Source organism: Hemicordylus capensis, chromosome 2 (genome assembly GCF_027244095.1).
Source record: "Hemicordylus capensis ecotype Gifberg chromosome 2, rHemCap1.1.pri, whole genome shotgun sequence".
Classification (NCBI taxonomy): domain Eukaryota; kingdom Metazoa; phylum Chordata; class Lepidosauria; order Squamata; family Cordylidae; genus Hemicordylus; species Hemicordylus capensis.
Window position 1 is genome coordinate 213819698 of NC_069658.1, and position 23320 is coordinate 213843017.

Sequence of the window (23320 nt, forward strand, 5' to 3'; positions counted from 1 at the left end):
ATCACTTTTTTTAAAATGCAAAACGAAGCCCGATTTACAAAGAGCGCTTGTTTATTGGTACCTTTTTTGGGAGTGGGGAGGAAAAACAGATTGCTTAGTGACTGCTACTCTAAAAATCCTGCATTTCCTCATTGATTTCTATGGGTACCTGTCCCACCGGAACTCTAGTGATAGGCCAGAATTTCCCCACAGGAGGAACATGAGGTGGGTGCACACCCGCTTTTTTTTTGGTACAACGCATGCGTCCTTCGCAGTGCATCCTGGGGATCGTAGTTTCCGGCTGGTCCTCCGAAGCCGGTGTAGGACCGGCAGCGTGGCTGGGGAAAGCGGAAAACGGGGAGATTGAGCGCGCATGCGTAGTGGGGGGAAGGGGGCAATGTGGGTTCCTAGGGAGCAAGAGCTAAGATGAGGAAGGGGCGCAGTCGGACTGGGCGGGGGTATGTCCATGTTGAAGCTGCAGGGGGTGCTGCTGCGGGGAACAGGTAGGTATTTGCAGCTGAGGGGGAGGGTATGTGGGTACTCTCCCCCACTTGGAGGCTCCCAAGGAGGGGGGAGTTGAAACCCCTCCTCCTATAATTGGGGAGGGGTCTTTGCTATGGAAGTGGGGGGCAGCTTAGCCTCCCTCCGCCACAAGCTGAAGGAGAGGCAGGCCTCCTTCTCCTCCTGCAACTCTGGTTTGGGGGGGGGAGAGAATGAGACCCCACCCCACCCCATCCTTTTGTGGGTGCCCCCGTAAAGAGCACAGCATCTCACCAGTGGCTTTTGCTGGTGTCCACTATATTTCTTATGAGCCCTTTCTCACCTCCTTTTTTACAATGGAGGCAGGGGGGTGTCTTTGGAATTCGCTGCCACAAGATGTGGTGACAGCCAACCACCTGGATGGCTTTGAGAGGGGTTTGGATCACTTAATGGAGGAGAGGTTTATCAGTGGCTACTAGTCGGAGGGCTGTGGGCCATCTCCAGCCTCAAAGGCAGGATGCCTCTGAGTACCAGTTGCAGGGGAGTAACAGCAGGAGAGAGGGCCTGACCTCAACTCCAGCCTGTAGGCTTCCAGTGGCATCTGGTGGGCCACTGTGCGAAACAGGATTCTGGACTAGATGGGCCTCCTTGGGCCTGATCCAGCAGGGCTGTTATGATGTTCTTCTGAGCTGAATCACACAAACCCCCTCCAAATTGCTGGGAGTGGGGTTCAGACTGTTCTCCCCCACAAACTGCTGTGGGGTTAGGGTAAAGTAAAGTAAATTGGGCTGTCGAGTCGGTGTCGACTCCTGGCGCCTATAGAGCCCTGTGGTTGTCTTTGGTAGTATACAGGAGGGGTTGACCATTGCCTCCTTCCGCTTAGTATGAGATGATGATGCCTTTTAGTATCTTCTTGTATCGCTGCTGCCCGATATATATATTTTTATTTTTTATTTTTTACATTTTATGTCCTGCTCTTCCTCTAAAGAGCCCAGTACTACATACTTAAGTTTCTCCTCACAACAACCCTGTGAAGTAGGTTAGGCTGAGAGAGAAGTGACTGGCCCAGAGTCACCCAGCATGGGGATTTGAACTCGGGCCTCCCCGGTCCTAGTCCAGCACTCTAACCTCTACACCACGCTGGCTCGCGTATACCACCTTGGCTCACAGTGTTTCCCATTGTCTGGGAAACATCCCAGCGGGGATTTGAACCAGCAGCCTCTGGCTTGCTAGTCAGGTCATTTCCCCTCTGTGCCATTAGGTGGCTCGGGGGTTAGGGTAGGATTCCTATTATTCTCGTCCCTGTTTCTGTTGGTGGGATTCAGACTCTGCCCCCCCCCCCCGCTGTGTTCCCTCTAAGGCATGAACATGTGCGTGCGCTCACAAGTGTTTTGATCTCCTCTCAGTTAATTTTGGATCCCACTCAGGTTGAATCAGGAAGGCCCCACTCTGAATGCACATGGTGCGCACATACTGTCTTGATACTGCTGCTCAGAACAAAATTCATCCCGCACACAGATGGAAAAAATTAGTGAGAACACTGCTTCCCACCCGCCTTGTTGCTGGGGTGGTTAGGATCTATATTCTTAATATCCCCCCAAGTTGCTGAAGTGGGATTCATATTCCTCCCCTGAAGTTCTGTGGGATGGAATTAGACACACGCGCACCCTACCCCCAAGGAGGCTAAGTCTAGCTGTGTGAATGTGCGGTGCAAAGTTTATTTACTTCTCATAATTTCCGTTGCCTTGCAGAAAGCCTTTGGGTGGGAGTGCGGAATTATTCCTCAGCCCGAGCAAAGGAAGAAGCCAGGAAAAGATGGGTGTGTGAGCAGGCGGAACTGCTGGAAGGTAACTCTCTTTCTCTCTATAGATGTTTTAAGGATTGTTCATGCATTTGTGTGTGTGCATATATATATACATTCCCTCCCTTCCATAGGGTCAGTGCTGGTTAAGAATGCCTGCTTAACCAGCTTGTGGAATGCCGTGAGAACTGATGCAAATTGCAGACCTTGTGGCAAGCAGTTCCGCAGCACTCTCGTTTATTTAGTAGGGTGAAAACAACTGTCCCTATCCAACCCCAGCAGAGGATTCCTCTAATGGCTGTTCTTTTTCGATTGTGAGCCCTTTGAGGGCAGGGAATCATCTTGTTTCTGTGTAAACTGCTTTGTGACCTTTTTGTTGTTGTTGATGAGGATGATGATGATAATTGTGAAATTGGAGAGCCGCTTGTAGAGAGCTCGTGGCTGAGATACGGTTTTGGAAACCAGGCCAGCCTTCTGCTCATACAACAACACAATCACTCCTCATTCTCTTGAATTAAGAACACACTTCCCATGGATATAAGAGCATTTGTCTTTCTTGGAGGTCTTCGGGAGAGCCTTAAAGTTGCATCTTTTTAGCCTTGCTTTTAATGTTTTCTAGTTTTAACTGTAATTTTAATCTTTTTCAATTGTTTTTTAATTTTAATTTTATTATTATTATTGTTTACACAATCAGACAGGTGTTATTGACTGGTTTGTTTTATCCAGACATCGAGTCCTTCCCAAGGACCTGGGATGGCTGAATTTTATTATCAGTGTTGTTGCTGTTATTATTAAAGATATTGTCGCAGAATATAGGCTGTTCCCAGTAAAGTTGCTTTTTGTAATTGGCTGATGGTGATGTCTGTTATTATTATTAGTTATTGGATTGATTGATTGATTGATTGATTAAGTGCCGTCAAGTTGGTGTCGACTCTTAGCGACCACATAGATAGATCCTCTCCAGGATGATCCGTCTTCCACTTGATCTTAAAGGCGCATCTCAGTGGGGCATTCATTGCTGTCGTAATCACTGAATTTATATACCACCAAATATAGAAATCTCTAGGCGGTGTATTATGTATTATTGATTTCAAAAAGCCGCCCGGAGCCACTTTAAAATAAATAAATAAAAATACAAAATAAAATAAATAAATACACCAATCTGTCTCTCCCCACTCCCTGCAGTGCTGGAGGCAAGAGTGAAACAGTTGCAGGCCGATAATGTCTCGGAGGTGGTCGTCAACCAGGTTCAGCTGTCCAGGAAGAGCCCGGCTCTCCGAGAGCAGGACCCGAAGCTAGACAAAGGGTCCGCTGCCCCGCCGAGCCGATGGATCGCGAAGCTGACCAAAGAAAAATCCATCAAACACAAGCGGCTTTTGAGACTGGAGGCCAAGCTCTTGGCAGCTGCTCTGGGCCCCAAGGCGAAGCCTCTTCTGGACCGCAGGAATGCCGTCCAGGTCGCTGAGAGCGCCCCCAAACCGCACCCTAAAGTGAGCCCGGGCAGGCCCAGGGGGCGCCCCCCCAAAGGCCAAACGCCTGACAAAATCAAAGACCGCCGCCAGACCTCCCCGGCAGCCGCAGCCAGGGGTTCTTCCCGCAGAGAGCCTCTGGGTGCTCCCGAAAGCCCCTGGAACACCCCCGCAGAGCGGGAAGAGCTGCTCCCAGACTGGGAAGGCGCCGGGGAGATGCCGCTTCTGGGCGAGGAAGGCGGAAACCAGCACAGGAACGTCCAGCTCAGCATCCTGGCTTACCTGGATTGCTGCGTCTTTCTCCGCCAGCCCGAGAGAGCTCAGCAGTGCCTGCGGTACTATCACCGCTCCCATGCCCGGCAGAAGCTGTTGGACACCCGGATGTACAACGTGGTCATGCACGGATTCGCCAAGATGGTATGGAATTTGGGTCCCGCCAAGGATCTCGGGGCAGCTGTTTAATCTCAAAATGCCGCTCTTGTGGTGGCAAGCACGACTTGTCCCCTTAGCTAAGCAGGGTCTGCCCTGGCTTGCATATGAATGGGAGACTAGAAGTGTGAGCACTGGAAGAGATTCCCCTCAGGGGATGGAGCTGCTCTGGGAAGAGCATCTAGGTTCCAAGTTCCCTCCCTGGCAGCATCTCCAAGATAGGGCTGAGAGAGATTCCTGCCTGCGACCTTGGAGAAGCCGCTGCCAGTCTGTGAAGACAATACTGAGCTGGATAGACCAATGGTCTGACTCCGTATATGGCAGCTTCCTGTGTTCCTCTGTAACCCTGTGAGGCAGGCTTCGCCAAGAATGAAAAAGCTGCTGCAGGCTACTCTCCCTCACTGAGCTTATGGCTGAGGGTGCGGGGACAAATTCAGTTCTCCCCAGTCCAATGCTGTGTTCCTTTTAGCACTCTCTTGCTGTCCTTTTTGGGGGTACTCATTTTGCAGAGATTTGGATGCTTGAATAGCAGCAGCTATTTTTTTAAATCGCCGTACTCAGCATGTCCAAGTTCATACCATACAACAATTGGCAAATTATTTTTTTGTCCCTGCTAGGGATGTTAAGCTTAAAATTACTTGCTGAGTGTTCTGTCGTAAGTTCTTGGGTACGTTGTATACAGTAGTCATAATTGAAAAGCAGCCGCTTTTCCAGATTGCAAGTAATTTTGCAAAACCGGAGCCAGCTAGGAAGGCTTCTCCTGAATGTGTAGCCATCTGCACCTTATTTTTGGGGGGCCCCATGTTGCCTCAAAACTGAGAAGCAGTGCCCCCCCCAGTTTGCTATCATTTAATAACTGAGTCAGACCCTTGGTCCATCTAGCCCAGTATTGTCTTCACAGACTGGCAGCGGCTTCTCCGAGGTTGCAGGCAGGAATCTCTCTCAGCCCTATCTTGGAGATGCTGCCAGGGAGGGAACTTGAAACCTTCTGCTCTTCCCAGAGCGGCTCCATCCCCTAAGAGGGGAATCTCTTACAGTGCTCACACTTGTCGGGGAGGAGAGCTGGTCTTGTGGGTAGCAAGCATGACTTGCCCCCTTTGCTAAGCAGGGTCTGCCCTGGTTTGCATTTGGATGGGAGTCTTGATGTGTGAGCACTGTAAGATATTCCCCTCTTAGGGGATGGAGCTGCTCTGTGAAGAGCATCTAGGTCCCAAGTTCCCTCCCTGGCAGCATCTCCAAGATAGGATGGAGAGAGATTCCTGCCTGCAACCTTGGAGAAGCCGCTGCCAGTCTGTGCAGACAATACTGAGCAAGATGGACCAATGGTCTGATTCAGTATATGGCAGCTGCCTAGGTTCCAGGTTAGTTAGGAGACGATCCCCACTGTTCCCCATTCCCAATGGGGAGGAGCGCTGGTCTTGTGGTAGCAAGCCTAAATTGTCCCCTTTGCTAAGCAGGGTCTGCCCTGATTTGCGTTTGAATGGGAGATAGAAAGCTGCCTTCTGCTGAGACAGACCCTTGGTCCATCTAGTTCAGTTTTGTCTGCACAGAATGGCATCAGCTTCTCCACGGTTGCGGTCAGGAGTCTCTCTCGGCTCTCTCTGGAGATGGGGCAAGCATGCAGATGCTCTTCCCAGAGCAGCTCTGTCCCCTAAGGGGAATATCTGACAGCACTCACACATGTAGTCTCCCATTCAAATGCAAACCAGGGTGGACCTTGCTTTGCACATGGGGTGATTCATGAGTGCTGCCACAAGACCAAGCCTCCTCCCTGGTGGGTGCTTCCGAAATCAGCAGGCTGTGGTGCCCCAGTCTGTTATAAGAACAGCCCTGCTGGATCAGGCCCAAGGAGGCCCATCTAGTCCAGCATCCTGTCTCACACTGTGGCCCACCAGATGCCGCTGGAAGCCACAGGCAGGAGTTGAAAGGGGCATGCCCTCTCTCCTGCCGTGACTCCCCTGTAACTGGTACTCAGAGGCACCCCGCCCCCAAGGCTGGAAGTGGCCCACAGCCCTCCGACTAGTAGCCATTGATAGACCTCTCCTCCATGAAGTCATCCAAACCCCTCTTAAAGCCATCCAGGTTGTTGGCTGTCACCACGTCCTGTGGCAGAGAGTTCCACAAGTGGATCACGCGTTGTGTGAAAAAGTACTTCCGTTTGTTGGTCCTAGACCTCCTGGCAGTCAATTTCATGGAGTGACCCCTGGTTCTGGAAGCGGTCATGCAGGCGTCTGCCATCACGCTTGGCTCATGCAGCTCTTCAGACAAATGCCAGAACTGCACTGCACGGGAGATGGAGTGAGTTATGTCCCAGGGGCCATGACTTCAGGAGCTGCTGTGCTGAGTACAGCTTCCTTAAAAAGAAAACCAAAACCCCCCGAAAACCCACCGTCAGCAGGAGGCGACTGTTTCTTTTATTTAGAGGTTTATTTCTGGTTGGGAGTCGAGGCAGCCAAGAGATTTTGGAAGCAGGACGGAGACCTGTGATCTGGTGTTGCAGGGCTCCTCTTCCTTCCTGGAGCCAAGAGTCAAGTCCTCTTGACCGAGCCTTTTCTCCTCCTCTTAGGGGGCCCTGAAGCAAGTTGGACAGCTCTTCTGCCTGCTGGAAGAGGCCGGGCTGAAGCCCAGTCTGGACTCTTATGTGGCAGTGCTGGAGTGCATGGGCCGAACGAGGGTCCGCCCCGACGTCATCTCCAGGTAGTGCCGTGCTGGTTTGTGAATACGGGTCAGGCTGTACAAATGGGAAGGGTGCAGAAGAGGTGGGTGAGTGTGGAACTCCTTGCCCCAGTGATGATCCACTGGCTTTAAAAGGCGATCCGGCCAATTCATGGAGGTCTGTCGGTGGTTACTAGTCTGGATGGCTCTGTGGAGCCTCCATGTGCAGAGGTAGTATCTCTGAATACTACCGCTTTCTAGGGAGCAGCAGTGGGAGAGGACACTTGCCTTAATTCCCTGCATTTCCTGAGGTATTGTGGTGGGGAGAGGATGACGGACTAGACAGGCCTTGTTCTGTTCCAGCAGAGTTCTCCATGCAGAGGCTTATCTCCCTCCATGGTTTAAAAAAAAAAACTTCTTAAAATGCACCTTTTTAAGGAGGCTTTTTAATGCTCCTTTAAAAAATTTTTTGTTTGTTTCTTATATCTGGTAGGTTCTTTAGCTTTTTATAATTTTCAGTTTTTAGCTTTTAAAATAACCTTTAATTTGAACCAAATGATTGTGGTTTTTAATCTGACAATTTTTGTTTGTTTAATTTAATTTTATTACTTTTATTGTATCTTGTGTCTATCTTCTTGTGCTGAGCCGCCCCGAGCGGTAGTGCACTGGAGGGGCGGGGTATAAATATTTTAAATAAATATTAATAAATATCAATGACTGGGAGCCCTGAGAATTCAACAGAGCCTCCATACCCTGGGGCAACCTACCTGATTACTAAATGCTGAGGATAAGCAGCAGGGGAGGGCTATGGTCTTCATTTATTTATTTTACTTTTTGTTTAAAATATCTATATCCCACCTCCCTAGTATGATACTGCTTGGGGCATCTCACAGACAATAAAATGCATAAAACAATATAAAATTAATAAAACTCGGTAAAAAAACGTGCTGCAAATCCAGATTTGCACGTCTAAAACCCACTAGAAACAGAAATGCCTCTCTAAAAAGTTGGGTCTTCAAGTGTTTCTGAAAAACCCTGGAACGGAGAGCAGGGCGAAGCTCGTCCAGAAGGGTTCTCCAAAGCTGAGGGGCCACACCCGAAAAGGCCCTGTCTCTGGTCCCTGCCAAACCAGATCGCAGTCAATGGTGAGGCCATGAGCAGGGCCGGAGACAGACTCTCACATCCCTCTCAATTCCAAAACTTCCTTTGCTGTTCTTCCTCCTTCAGATGCCTCCAACAGTTGGCAAAGGATGGCTTCCAACTGGAGGACCTCTTCCAAGACTCGGCGTACAGTGGAGATGAGGTCAAAATGGCTCTAAAGGCCATCTGGAGGGTTTTGCCCAGATTCCAGCCACCGCCACCGCGTCGCCAAACCGAGGTCTGCACCGTCCCCCTGATTCAGGACTTCTACGTGAAGGTAAGCCTGGACCTCTTATGTGTCTGTGGGAGGAGAGCTGACTCGATATATGGCAGCTTCCTATGTTCCTATGTCTTCAAAACTGGGCTGGCCGCCTGCCACAGAATGACCTTCTCTGCCTTTTAAAAATGGCAATTAAGGAATGTCCATTCTCTTTGTGGTCCTATAATTTGTGTCGTGGAGATCTGGTCTTGTGGAAGCATGACTTGTCCCCATTGCTAAGCAGGGTCCACCCTGGTTTGCATTTGAGTGGGAGACGTGTGAGCACTGTAAGAATTTCCCCTTAGGCGATGGGGCCGCTCTGGGAAGAGCACTTGCCTGCTTGCATGCAGAAGGTTCCAAGTTCCCTCCCTGGCATCTCCAAATAGGGCTGAGAGAGACGCCTGCCTGCAACCTCGGAGAAGCTGCTGCCAGTCTGGGTAGACAATACTGAGTTAGATGGCTCAATGGTCTGACTCGGTAGAAGGCAGCTTCCTATGTTCCTAATGCTATTTGGTGTCACCTGCTCACACCCGGACCTCACTGGCATTACATAAGATATATGTGATGGATCTGCTGGATCAGGCCCAAGGAAGCCTATTAGTCTGGCCTCCGGTTTCACATAGTGGCCCACCAAGTGCCTCTGAGAAGCCCACAGGCAAGAGGTGAGGTCATGCCATCTCTCCTGCTGCTGCTCCCCTGCAACTGGTAATTCAGAGGCATCCTGCTTCCGGGCCTGGAGGTAGTGCGTTTGAGACTAGTAGCCAGTGATAGACCTGTCCTCCAAGCATTTTAAAGCCACCCAAACTGGTTGCCATGTTCACATCTCATGGCAGTGAGTTCCGTAGCTTAATCATGCTCTGGGTTAAAAAGTACTTCCTTTTGTCGTTCCTAAATTTCCTGGCAATCAGTTTCATGGGGTGACCCCTGGTTCTAGTGTTGTGAGAGAGGGAGAAGAATTTCTTGTTATCCACTCTCTCCACATCATACATAGTTGTATTGGCTTCTATCGTGTCTCCCCTTAGTCACCTTTAAAAAAAATGTTATGTATTCTCCTCTCCTCAGGTTATATAAGGAGCTGCCACGTACTGAGTCTGACCCTTGGTCCATCTAGCTCAGTATTGTCGGCTCTGACCGGCAGCAGTTCAGGGTTTCAGAAGGAGGTCTTTCCCAGTCCTACCTGGAGATGTCAGGATTTAAACCTGCCACCTTCTGGGAGGAGAGCTGGTCTTGTGGTAGCAAGCATGACTTGTCCCCATAGCTAATCAGGGTCTGCCCTGGTTGCAGATGAATGGGATACTAGAAGTGTGAGCAATGCAAGATATTCCCCTTAGGGGATGAAGCCGCTCTGGAAAAAGCAGAAGGTTCCAAGTTCCCTTCCTGGCTTCTCCAAGATTGGGCTGCGAGAGATTCCTGCCTGCAACCTTGGAGAAGCCGCTGCCAGTCTGTGAAGACAGTACTGAGCTAGATAGACCAATGGTCTGACTCACTATATGGCAGTTTCATATGTTCCTATGTTCCTATGTGTATAACTCTAGCAATGAGCTACACTCTCAGTAGTTTCCTCGATGCCTCACTTCCCTTTGGTCTCGTTACAGAGGGAGCCTGTTTCTTACCCAACGCTGGACTTCACGGCTCAGGAGCTAAAGGGCCAGTTTCAGAAGCAGCTAGAGATGGAGGCATCCAGCACGGTCACCATCGACTCGGTGGAAGCGACTAAGCCCCTGACAGAGCAAGTCGTCCAAGCGGTAACCGTTGTGCTTCCGGGCCTGTGGGAGGGACCCGTCTGTCTCTGCTGGCTGTGATTAGGGGGATGCTTCGTGTTTCGTGATTCATTCTTTGAACGTAGGAAACTGCCTCCTGCGGCTGAGTCCGTCTGAGTCCATCTGGCTCCATCTCGTCCGCTCTGACTGGCAGCAGCTCTCCAGGGTTTGAGGCCCTGGATGGAAACGCTGCCAGGAATTGAGACTGGGGCCTTCTGTATGAAAACTCTCAAATATAGCTTCCCCTAAGTGGCGCAGCGGGGAAATGCTTGACTAACAAGCAGAAGGTTGCCAGTTCGAATCCCCGCTGGTATGTTTCCCAGAAACCCCTATATCGGGCAGCAGCGGTATAGGAAGATGCTGAAAGGCATCATCATCTCACACTGCGTGGGAGGAGGCAATGGTCAACCCCTCCTGTATTCTACCAAAGAAAACCACAGGGCTCTGTGGGCGCCAGGAGTCGAAATCGACTCGACAGCACACTTTACCTTTAAACATATAGTGCTGCCTTCTACAGAGTCAGACCATTGGTCCATGTTGCTCAATATTGCCTACTCTGACTGGCAGCAACTCTCCAGAGTCTCTGAGGATCTCCCCACCCCCAGTTCTACCTGGAGATGTTGGGGAGTGGGACACGAGTCCTTATGCCGAGCAGGTGTTCTGCTGCTGAGCTATGGCCCTTTCTCTGTCTTTAATGTTTATTATTGAAATTGGATCGCGAGAAAAGAAGTTTGAAAGCAGCTATTTCAGGGAGCAGCCCCTGCCACCTCCATCTGCCCAAGATCAACTCTGAGTACATGCAGTCCCTTATGAGGGCAGGGATTCCCGGCCGTGGGTCCCCAGATGTTGTGGGACTACAACTCCCATCACCCCCCGGCACACAGGGGATAATGGGAATTGTAGTCCACCGATATCTGAGGACCCAGGGTTGGGGACCTCAGGAGAGGAGAGCTGGTCTTGTGGTAGCAAGCATGACTTGTCCCCATAGCTAAGCAGGGTCCACAATAGTTGCATGTGAATAGGAGACTAGAAGTGTGAGCACTGCAAGATATTCCCCTCAGGGGATGGAGCCGCTCTGGGAAGAGCAGAAGGTCCCAAGTCCCTTCCCTGGCAGCATCTCCAAAATAGGGCTGAGAGAGATTCCTGCCTGCAGACTTGGAGAAGCCGCTGCCAGTCTGTGAAGACGATACTGAGCCAGATAGACCAATGGTTTGACTCTGTATGTGGCAGCTTCCTATGTTCCTATGATTAGGGGGCTGGTTGGCTAATTTATCTCTTTGGTGTCCCTGTGCAGCGGAAGCTTCTGGCCACGCTCCGTTCCCGCTGGCAGGCGGCCCTCCTTCAGCACCTGCGGGAGTCCAAGCTGCACATGGACCAGAAGAAATCAGGGCAGCTGAGCCTGTATCCCTTCTTGTGCGTGCTGGAAGACAAGGAATACGTAGACATCTTGATGGGGGTGAGACCTGGCGGCCGTAAATGGGTCAGGGTTAACCCAGAAGTGTTTGCAGCTGGGCCAGCCGAAGGAGCACCAGAGCTCTTGCTGGGAGGTAGAGTTGTGCTGAGCCCTGGGGGGAGGAAGGTAAACCTGCCCCTTCCTCCCTTTCCAGTCAGGTCTGTTTCCTGTCAGATCTTCCTCCCTTCCATATCGGTCGCCCTTTCCTTCCTTCCACGTCTGTCTGTCCCAGTGGTCGGCAGCCTTGCCTCTCCAGCTGTCGCTGAACTACAACTCCCATCACCCCCAGCTGCATTGGGAGTGGTGGGAGTCGCCGCTCGTCAGCGGGAGAGCCAAGGCAGCCTGGGCCTTCCTTCCACAACCTTGGTCGGCTCGCCACGAGAGGGCGCCAGTGGCCAGACGGAAAGGCTTCCCGTTCCTGAACCGTCCACTTCTTGAACCTGTGCCCCACCACCCGGCAATTCTTTGGTGGGATGTTGTCTTTTCCTTCCAGGCGTTGAGGCTGGTAACGGCCTTCATGAGGTTCTGCTTGCCTCCCTTCCTTAGATCCTCTCCAGCCTTCCTCAACAAGGGGAGTCGCTCCTGACCTTGGCGCGGGAGCTGGGCACCAAAGTTTACAACAAGTTTCTCATCCAGAAGAAGTCTCAGGGCCAGCTGGTGGAGGGCATCCGGAAGATCTATGGGAGTTACGTCCGACTGCTTGCCAAGGACACTCCGGTAACCATTGGTGGCTTGAGCTCCCTTTTGTACTCCCTGGAATCCCTCTTGGTTAGGGTTGCCAGGCGCCCCCCCCCCCCCCCGGAATTCTGGGTCTCACCCGGATTTTAAGGATCTCTCCCATATTCGCCCAGATTTCAGATTTCCTTTAAAAAAAGAAAAAGCTAACCTCTAGCCCTTGTAGAAGCGGAGTTATGGAGCAAAACGTGCAGCCACTCTTCTGCTCAGAAATTATTTTCCAGCCAATTTACATAATATGCAAATTAGGCGCCCAGATTTGGAAAGCCAGAATATGGCAACCCTACTCTTGGTTTGCCAGATCTTGCCGTCTCACCTGAAGTTCTAGTGTTGTATAAGAACGTAAGAGCAACCCTGCTGGATCAGGCCCAAGGAAGCCCATCTAGTCCAGCATCCCGTTTCACACAGTGGCCCACCAGATGCTGCCGGAAGCCACAGGCAGGAGTTGAAAGGGGCATTCCCTCCCTCCTGCCATTACTCTCCTGCAACTGGTACTCAGAGGCATCCTGCCTGTGAGGCTGGAGGTGGCCTATAGCCCTCCAACTAGCGAATAGTGTGTAATCGCTTCCTCCAGGTCTCTAGGGAAAGGACTGAAATCTCAGGAGAAGAGGAAGCCAGAATCAAAGGGCTGGGCTGTTTTCTGATTGGTTTGGACCTTTTGCTGTTAGCTCCACCCCTTCCCATCCACCTCCACCCCTTCCCTTCCTCTCATATACTCCACTTCCTCTTCACTGCCTCTATGTCCTGGCATTTAAAGCCTTGCCTTAGCTTCCAAGCTCCGCCCTTTAGTTCTCAGGCCCCACCCCCTCAGGGTCTGAACCTCAGCAGGATCCAAAAAGCCTTCCTGGAGGGTCTCTCCTACCTGGATTCTAAAAACTGAAGTTATGACCTGCCCACTAGGGATGTGCACAGACCGGGTGCTGCCGTTTGGTCCAAATTCAGTTTGAATGCTTGGCCTTGTGAAAAGGGAGGAGAGCTGGTCTTGTAGCAGCCAGCATGAATTGTCCCCTTTGCTAAGCAGGGTCCATCCTGGTTGCATTTGAATGGGAGACTACCTGAGTGAGCGTTGTAAGATCTTCCTCTTAGGAGATGGAGCCGCTCTGGGAAGAGCACCTGCCTGCTTGCATGCAGAAGGTCCCAAGTTCCCTTCCTGGCTTCTCCAAGATAGGGCTGAGAGAGATTCCCGCCTGCAGCCCTGGAGAAGCCGCTGCCAGTCTGTGCGGACAGTACTGAGCTAGATGGACCAGCGGTTTGACTCCGTAGAAGGCAGCTTATAACCCTGTGTCCCTGAACCAGTTTGGTCGAACCCACTGGCTGGTTAAGAACATAAGAACAGCCCTGCTGGATCAGGCCCGAGGAGGCCCATCTAGTCCAGCATCCTGTTTCGCACAGTGGCCCACCAGATGCTGTGGCTGAAGTGGTTCGTGTTCGAACTGCTCAAACCGGACCGGTTCACGGTGTACCGGTTCGCGGCCGAACCGGTCCCATGCAGACCCGTAGCGCCCACTCCAGTGGGCTTTATTTGACTCCCTGTGCCCCCTGCTCCACATGTTTCTGCTCCTGGAAAGTCATAATTGGAGCTCTCTGGTCATGGAGAAGGGTTCGCCCCCTCTCTTGCTTGTCTTGCTTTTTGGAGATTTCATTCAAGGTCTTCTCCAACTGCCCTCCATCGCCCCAATCAATATGTGTGCTGCAAAGATCACGATTCAGACACAGCTAGCTGCAAACGGGGCTTGTGACTCCATCGCTGTGAGGTAGAGACCCCTGGAGTTTTGCCATTCTAGGCAGGTGCCCAGTTTGCCTCTATGGTTATGCTGGCTGTGCCACTGAATGAGCAGTTTGGGTTCCCCGAAACGTGAGCAGGCGTGATAGCTCCTGCTTTGCCTGCAAAAGGTCTCCAGTTCAGTCCCTGGCAGCATCTCCAGGTCGGGCTGGGAAAGACCCCTGCCTGAAATCCTGGAGAGCTGCTGCCAGTCAGGGCTGGGAGGCACCCACCGGAAACCCTGGAGAGCCGCTGCCAGTCAGAGTAGACAAGTTCAAGCTAGATGGACCACAGACGGCTTGACTCTGTCTAAGGAGCTTCGTGTGCCACCCATGACCCCTCTTGTTCTGTCTCTACAGCCGGATAATTATCTCCCCCGGGAATACTGGGAGCAGCTAGAGGCGAAGGCCAGCTGCATCCCTTCCCTGGCCACCAAAGAGTGTACCTGGCCCTACTCGCTTCTGGTCCAGTTGGGACTTCACCTGGTGGAGTTACTCGTCCATGTTCTCAAGATGGAGAGCAACCTTCTGACCCCAGGCCAGGAGCAGAAGCTCATCCCGGTCCTGTATCACGTCTACTCTTTCCGCAGTGGTCGCCAGGTGAGGAAGCCTGTGGGGGAATAACGCCGAGCCAGGAATTGCAAGGGGGAAGAGGAGCGCAGTGCCTTCTGCAAAGCTAGGCACACATGCTCAGTATGTCTCCCTTCAGGCGGCTTTTCCTGCACAAGGTTTTGTGTGTGCGTGTTTGCAAAGGCTGTTTAGAATCAGGGGTAGGCAACCTTAGCTCTCCAGTTGTTGTTCAACGACAGTATCCCATCATCCCATCAAGTTTGTTGTGGGCTGGGGATGATGGGAGTTGTAGTTCAACAGGTTGCCTAGCTCTTGTTTGGACCCTGGCAAGCAAGCTGGGGGAAGTTGTAGCCATAGGGCATCCCCCGAGAATGCCTCCCCCGCTTGCTGTCAAAAGAATAGGGCATGAGTTGGAATTTCAGGCAGGACCTGGTGGGTGTCTCAGAAGTGCTGGCACAACAGAAGGCAGTGTGGGGTAGTGGGACTAAGGGCAGGGAGAGCTGGGTTCAAGTCCCCACTCATCCATTAACTCTCATGGGACGATCTTGGGACAGGCATTGTGTGTCTCAGCCTAACCTACCTCGCAGGGTTGTTGTGGGGATAAAATAGCAGGGAGAACCCATGAACATCACCCATGAACACCACTCCTCCCTCTTTGGAGGAAGAGTGGAATATAAATGGAATCAATAAATAATATAAGTAAGCAAGCAGTGGTAGTGTGGAAGGCTACCTGAGCAAAGAAGCTCCTTTTAAGGTGGCGATTCTCTAATACTTAGTAGGAGGAGAGCAACTGGCCCAATCTGACCACAGCACAGCATCCCTCCAGTGGCTGTTGCTGGTGTCTGCCTTGTGTTCCTTTTTAGACTGTGAGCCTTTTGGGGACAGGGAGCTATCTTATTTATTTACTTTATTTTTCTGTGGCTTGAGCACTTCTGTTGAAAAGTAGTATATTAGTAGTAGTGGAGTGCAGGGTTGACTGCAGAATTCGGCACTCTGAGAAGCTTGCCTTCCATTTGTGTGTGTGTTCATTTAAACAATACCAATGTGCCTTGTCCATATGGCTGCCCAGATAGTCTTGTGAGTGTATGGTCAGTGGCTGTAGACTGCTCCGAAACCAAAGGAGCGCCTGGATCCGATTCCCAGTGATCAGGGGCTGGGCTAGTGAAATATATGCGTTGCAGATTAAATTATGCAAATTACAGTGAATGTTATGCAAATCTACTTGGTTTGCAAAACATGTATCGGTTGCTGATATTTTTAGTTTCTCTTGGCTTGAATAGAAAGGTGGCAGGCTCAAGTTTAGAACCTGAGCCGAGTCTATTTCTCTTCCTCCTCCTCCTCCTCCTCTTGCAGATTGGGTTCATCAGACCCCACCCCATCCTGATCCGGCTTCTCTTGGAGGCCGCCGAGACCACCCTCACCTTTGACCCGTTTGTCATCCCCATGCTTTGCCCACCGGTGCCGTGGGTCTCCCCTCATTTTGGGGCCTACATCCTCACCCCCACCAAGCTGATGCGGGCCGTGGAGGGGACGGTCCATCACCAGCTGCAGCTGGAGCGGTCTCCCCGAGGCAACCTCTTCTCCATCATGGATGCCCTCAACCAGTTGGGGAACTGCCCCTGGAAGATCAACCAACCCATCTTGGACATCGTCATCGCCATCTTCAACGACAAGGGCGATGAGAAGCTGGACATTCCGCCGCCGCCGTCGGAGGCCCCGCAGCCCAGAACGCACTTCCCCGAGGGCGGCCCCCTGACCAAGATGGCCCTGAAGCGCGAGATGGCCCAGTGCCGCAAGAAGGCGGTGGAAATGTACAGCCTGCGGATGGATGCGCTCTACAAGCTCTCCATCGCCAAGCACATGAGGGACCGGGTCTTCTGGTTCCCCCACAACATGGATTTCCGCGGGCGGACGTACCCCTGCCCGCCGCACTTCAACCACCTGGGAGGTGACCTCACGCGAGCGATCCTCCTCTTTGCTGAGGGGAAGCCCCTGGGCCCACACGGCCTTGACTGGTTGAAAATCCATCTCATCAACCTTACTGGACTGAAGAAGAGGAGCTCTCTGCGGGGCCGGCTCGCCTACGCCAACGAGATCATGGCAGACATCTTGGATTCGGCAGACCAGCCACTAACAGTGAGTGACCGATTGTCTAAATTTACTCCTGCTAAACTAGGCCAAGAGGCACCTTTTCAGAGTGGGGACTCTCGTGTGCTTAACAGGGGGAGAGCAACTGTCACTATACAACCTAGTATAGCATTCCTCCCAGTGGCTGTTGCTGTTGTTTCCCTTGTGTTTCTTTTTAGTCTGTAAGCCCTTTGGGGGCAGGGAACCATTTTCAGCCCCTCTTGTGTTTGGGAATACCCCCTGCTAACTGGGCCAAGAGGTGCCTTTTCAAGTGGGGGCTCTTCTCTATTTAGCAAGGGGAGAGTAGCTATCCTGATTTGACCTCTATTTAGCAAGGGGAGAGCAACTATCCTGATTAACCCTCTCAGAGGCTGTTGCTGGTGTCCACACTCTTGTTTTTCATTTTAGATCAGATATTCTTAAATGTTTTGCACCTACAGACTCTTCAGATCCTCAAATATACCCCCACCCTGTATTTTCATAAGGCTCCATTAAAAAATAGACACCCTCCAAAAGAAACAAACAAAAAACAGTATTCAGAATAGTTAAATCTGCTCTGGTGTCTTTTGTCAACCATGAAGGTAAAATTAAAATTCCAGAGAAATAAAGGGTGTACCATATTTGATGATATATGATGTTTTGGGGGAACTACCTGATTAATTTTTCATGGGCCACCTGGTTAAAAGTCTGTTTGTGGATGGTGACTAGTGTTCCCTGCAGCAGGGATTCCCAGATGTTACTGACCACTGTAGAACTTATTTATTTAAAATATTTACACCCTGCCCCTTCAGTACACTACGGCTCAGGGCGGCTCACAACATTTAGCAGATACTATATAAAGTTTTTAAAAAATAATAAAATCAAATGAGTTAAAAGACCAAACTAAAACCACCTTTAAAATGACACATTTTAAAAGTTTCCAATTCAAAGTTAGTAGTAAAAAGCTAAAATCGAAGGACTAAGAAACCGACCAGATATAAGCAGCAGATAAAATGTTAAAAAGCCATCCCCAGCCCAAAGCCATTGCCACTTGAGGAGGATGGGAGTTGTAGTCAACAGCATCTCTGAATCCCTGTTCCAGGAGATGCTGATAGTGACCTCTTTGGGATGACCAGTCATAGATGGTTGTTAACGGCCGTCGGATGTAGAATTCCTTGGTGGCTTGCTCAGGCAGGAAAAAGGGGAGCGTGGGCTCTTTCTCTTGAGGTTTGGGAATGGTATGCAGAACCGGTCTTTTACCAGTTACAGGGGAGTAAGAGCAGGAGAGAGGGCATGCCCTCAACTCCTCCCTGTAGGCTTCCAGCGGCATCTGGTGGGCCACTGTGCGAAACAGGATGCTGGACTAGATGGGCTTCCTTGGGCCTGATCCAGCAGGGCTGTTCTTATGGTTCCGTGTGACGTCTAGACCAGTTAAAGGCCAGTTCTGCATGCCATTTCTGAGCCTCGAGTAAGAGCACACACTCCCCTTTCTTCTGCTTGCACAAGGAATTCTACATTCCTTGGTGTAGGAATCTACACCACCCCCACCCACAAAGACCCTGTGAATAGAGTTGCCATCCCCCTTGGAATTTTGGGTTTCACTTGGATTTTAAGCATCTCACCCAGATTGCTTAGCGCACCCGGATTTCAGCTTTCGTTTAAAAATAAAATAAAATAAAATAAAATAAAAGGCTAAGCTCTTGCCCTTGTAGAAGCGGAGTTATGAAGCAAAACCTGCAGTCACTGTTCTACTCAGAAATTTATTTTCAGGCCAGTTTACATAATATGCAAATTAGGCACCTGGATTTAGAAAGCCAGAAGATGGCAACCCTACCTGTGGAGATCTGTAGTAATGGACAAGCAGTTCGTTCCGCAGAACCAAGGTAAACATTGGTAGATCCGTGTTTTTGTTTATAATGGATTCTTTCTCTCCTCCAGGGCAGGAAGTGGTGGATGAGCAGTGACGAACCTTGGCAAACGTTGGCGTGCTGTATGGAAATTGCCAAAGCCACTCGGGCTCCGGATCCTGCCGCTTATGCCTCCCATTTCCCCGTCCATCAGGTGAGGGGGTGGGAGACACTTCCACCCCTTAAAAACCCCCTGCTTTCGCTCCATTCTGAGCGTGGGGAGGGATCACACTGGCAAAAATCCCAAGAAAGATCCCTGAAATTGTTGGGGGGTCAGCTGGGACTTAAGCCTGGAGCGGCATGGTCTCTGCTCTGGGCCGTGAGCTATTCGGAGCTGCAGAACGGAAGGGAAAATGAGCAGGCTTGTCTGGATTAAAGCAGCCATTTCCTGGTATGTGTTAGTCCCTTGATGGATTACATTTACGCATTCCTCAGTAGACCACGCGTTTGTCCTAAGACCCAGGAGTGGTGTGTGTGACATATGGGAATAGTAGCTGTTAAAATGCATTTTGAAAATAAAAGTAAACTAGCTGGGCCAGAACATCTGCACCTCCCTGCCAATGCCTGCCGCTTTCTCCTCTCCCGCCTGCCGCTGTAGTTTTCTCCCTCCCACCCGCTGCCGTTTTCTCCACCCACCACCGCCGTAATTTTCTGCCCACCTGCCTATCTGGCACCGCCGCTTTCCTCTTCCCCTGCCAGCAGCTCGCTCACAAACTCTCCCAAGAGCTGCCACACATGGGATTAACGATGGGCACACCTAAGAGAAATATATAGATAGATACAAATTACCAAAATCTTCATTTGCAAATAAGAGAGAGGAATTTTTCTAAAGGGGGGGAGGAAACAAATATTTATTTTTAGAGGATGCCTACCTCTGTCACAGAAGGCCTCTTCCTGGAAGAGGCATCCCCCCATCTTGTGCATGGGTCTGCCTCTTCTGCCTCCTACGATTCATGGGCATCAACTCAGAAGGGCTTCAGGCCACATTTCATAAATAGAATAAGGCAATAAAGCAGATTGTGCTACTGCAGGTGGGCAGAGGCTGTCCTTTTATTTTAAAAAAATGTCCCCCTTGCTATAAAAAGCACATTCCCTGCAAGGAGAAAGCTAGAGCATCAGGGTGATGAGACTGGTGTCCAGCCCGTTCCCTGCAGCGCTACCTTTCTGCTTGCGAGGGGGTTTAAGGGAGCATTTAGTAGTGTGACTCTCCCCATGTAGAGTCCAAAGCATTGCAACCCGTTCTCCCCCCTCGGGACCCTTTTGCCATCCCCTGCTGCATGCGTAGACCAGGCCTTAAAGACGCATTGTCACGGTTTGATGGGAAGGTTAGTGGCATGGGAGCCCAGGAACTCAAACTCGGCACCCTTTCTCTCTCAACCATGAATGCCAGTTCTCTTCACGGCCCTTCTCTCTTCCCAGGATGGCTCTTGTAATGGGCTCCAGCACTACGCGGCTCTCGGGCGTGACGTCATTGGCGCCTCCTCGGTGAACCTGACACCGTGCAGTGTTCCTCAGGACGTCTACAGCGGGGTGGCTCAGCAGGTGAGGAAGGCGCATGAATTCTCCCCTTTGCTAAGCAGGGCCCACCCTGGTTTGCATTTGAATGGGAGGCTACCTGAGTGAGCCATCTCTTAGGAGATGGAGCCACTCTGAGAAGAGCAACTGCCTGCTTGCATGCAGAAGGCCCCACGTTCCCTTTCTGGAATCTCCAAGAGAAGTCTGAGAGAGATTCCTGCCTGCAGCCCTGGAGTAGCTGCTGCCAGTCTGTGTAGACAGTGCTGAGCTAGATGGACCAAGGGTCTGACTCGGTATAGGGCAGCTTCCTGTTTTCCTGTGGGTGGTCCTGAGGACTCTTGTGGTCGACAGGTCCTCCAAAGAAAAGAAGTGCCCAAACTCTTGAGAGTTAATTCTGTGCATTCGTGATAGATGTCTGTGGACCCCTATGAAACTTGATGACTACATAGAGCCTTGGTGTTCAGCAGCAGTCTACCTCAAAGCACCAGATGCCTAGGGACAGGCCAAGGAGCCCCAGTTGTCCCCTGCCTATGAGCTCTTTGAAGGATCTGGCTGGCTGCTGCTGGGAACAGAAGGTGGGTCTGGTGGAACATAGGAAGCTGCCTTCTACCGAGTCAGACCATGGGTCCATCTAGCTCAGGATTGCCTACCCAGACTGGCAGCAGCTCCTCCAAGGTTGCAGGCAGGAGTCTCTCTCAGCCTTATCTTGGAGGTGCTGCCAGGGAGGGAACTTGGGGCCTTCTGCAGGCAAGCAAGCAGGTGCTCTTCTCCAAGCGGCCCCATCCCCTAAGGGGAATATCTTACAGTGCTCACATGTGTAGTCTCCCATTCAAATGCAAATCAGGGTGGTTTGTGGAGCATGAGAAGTAGTGACTAGGTGTGGTCTCTGAGGTCAGCGCAAGCCGCCCATGTTGTTCTTGCCCTGCTGGCTCAAAACATGGAGCCCCCAAGTATTCGGCAATCAAAGGTAGACTGCCCTTGTGAGTGGAGCTCTGCTGGATTGAAGGGCCTTCGATTCCAGGTTCCTTCTTTCCACAGCGGCCAACCAGATGCCTCTGGGAAGCCCACCAAGTCAGGAGTGAAGTGACTAACTCTCTCCTACGATGGCTCTCCGCAGCCACTTTTCAGTGGTTCGCAGCCCCTGAATTTGGAGGCTTCATCAACCTCGAGCCTCATGAGTTTGTTTAGTTCCCTGTTAAATTAGCACTTACATTTATATACCGCTCTATAGCCGGAGCTCTCTAAGCGGTTTACAATGATTTAGCATATTGCCCCCAACATTCTGGGTACTCATTTTACCGACCTCGGAAGGATGGAAGGCTGAGTCAACCTTGAGCCCCTGGTCAGGATCGAACTTGTAACCTTCTGTTTACAGGGCGGCAGTTTTACCACTGCGCCACCAGGGGCTCCCTGGTGGCGCAGTGAATGAATTAGTTATCATGGCCTCAACTGAAATAGTTTTTTTTTCAGTCCACAGATAATAAAAAAGCAAAACAGTTTTATTTTAGGTTTGTTATTTTAACTAACAAGAGCAGAACCTGGTCTAATTCTAAAATACATAAAGTTTGCATAAATTTAGCAGAGTTTTACACAGTAGGGCGGGGTGGGGGGGAGAACAGTTCCTTAACTGAACACATCTTAGCCACTGTTCTTATATCTGACCTTGTTCTTATGGCTGCAGCTCAGAACTTAGCTGTATTTTCAGTAGCTGTAGTGCTAAAGTCTGCAATTAATATAAAAATTTGGAAGTCAACAGAATCCCCTGGGCATAAACAAAGAACAGGAGAGATAAAATGAGCTCTAAATATAGATCCTCCATACTCGGACGCAGTGTACCTCTTAATAACCGATAGCCATAGCCACATCTTGTGGCAGGGAGTTCCACCAATCACTTTGGCATGGTGTGAAGATTTCCTTGTCTCCATCCTAAATCTCCTGCTAGCCAGTTTTAGTGGGTGACCCTAGTATTTTGAGAGAGGAAGAACTCTTTCTCCACTTCCTCTGCAGAACACTTCATTTGAATAAATCTTGATTATACATCCTTTGTCACTTTTTCTCTCTCTCTAGTCAGAAGCCCTGAATGCTATAGCTGTTCAGATGATCCGGCCAGCTGACCATTTTGGTTGCCCCTTTTCAGCTCTGCAGTATATTTTGCAGATGGGGAAACCTGAACTACATGGGAAGCTGCCGCCTACTGAGTCTGGCCCTTGGTCCATTTAGCTTAGGACTGTCTGCTCTGACTGGCAGCAGCTCTCCAGAGTTTCAGGCTCCGGTCTTTCCCAGCCCTACCTAGAGATGTCAAGGATTGAACCTGGGACCTTCTGCATGCAAACTGTATTTTCTTAAACTGCACACACTATTCCAAGTGTGGCCACACCCTAGATACCATACGTAGGAAGGCATTTATAACACCAGCAGTCTGTTTAAAATCTCTTGCCCAATAATCCCCAGCATAGCATTTGCCTTTTTTGCTGCTGCGGCACGACGGTGTGATCTTTTCTTCTCCACCCCAACCCCAAATTGCTGCCAGCTGGGGTTTGAGATGGCACACCTGGGTGAAACGTGGAAGGGGACCTTCTGATGCTCTTACCTTTGCCTGTCCCAGGTGGAGGTGTTCCGGAAGCAAGACGCCGAGCAGGGCGTGAAGATCGCTCAGCTCTTGGAAGGCTTCATCGAGCGCAAGGTGGTCAAGCAGACCGTCATGACGGTGGTGTACGGAGTCACCCGCTACGGGGGGCGCCTTCAGATCGAGAAGCGACTCAAGGAGATAGACGAATTCCCCCAGGTTAGCCCCACCCTCTCCTTTCCTCCGGGATTCAAGTGTTGTGGCCGGGGAACCCATATTCAGATCGCCATTAACTCACAGGCCTGGTGCAGGATCCGGCCTTCAACAACAAGAAGAAGTATTTATATACCGCTTTTCAACAAAAGTTTCCAAAGCGGTTTACGTAGAGAATTAATAAATAAATAAGGTGGATCCCTGTCCCCGAAGGGCTCACAATCTTCAGGTGCCAGCCTAGTGAACGGGAAAGAACCGTGCCTGTGGTTCTTTGGGCTTGCCCACAGACCAGTTTGGGAGATGGCCGCTGTTCCCTGGATTTCCAGTGCCGCTCCCAGCAAGGTTAATTTCTGAGCAGCGCAGACAAGCACCCATTCTATGAAAGGCCCATTAATATCTTAATGGGCTTAATATCTAAGATTAATATCACCGCACATTAAGGTCGTCTGAGGAGGTCCGTCTCCAGTTACCACCAACTTGTTTGGTGGCAACTCTGAGGCGGGCCTTCTCTGTAGCTGCTCC

General features: G+C 50.8%; 1 protein-coding gene across 1 annotated transcript in view; it reads left to right on the forward strand.

Annotated features, from left to right (window-relative positions):
• The first annotated feature begins 311 nt into the window (after positions 1-311).
• The window catches only part of POLRMT (RNA polymerase mitochondrial), a 47649-nt gene continuing 24640 nt past the window's right edge, over positions 312-23320 (forward strand). Inside the window, exons 1-13 of the mRNA XM_053299736.1 lie at positions 312-482; positions 2211-2306; positions 3446-4146; positions 6725-6855; positions 8041-8230; positions 9808-9957; positions 11267-11428; positions 11972-12142; positions 14282-14521; positions 15845-16627; positions 18536-18658; positions 19924-20046; positions 22625-22804. Of these exons, the coding sequence (XP_053155711.1) occupies positions 440-482; positions 2211-2306; positions 3446-4146; positions 6725-6855; positions 8041-8230; positions 9808-9957; positions 11267-11428; positions 11972-12142; positions 14282-14521; positions 15845-16627; positions 18536-18658; positions 19924-20046; positions 22625-22804 (3093 nt within the window). The 5' untranslated portion in view covers positions 312-439. The remainder of the gene's footprint in view (positions 483-2210; positions 2307-3445; positions 4147-6724; positions 6856-8040; positions 8231-9807; positions 9958-11266; positions 11429-11971; positions 12143-14281; positions 14522-15844; positions 16628-18535; positions 18659-19923; positions 20047-22624; positions 22805-23320) is intronic.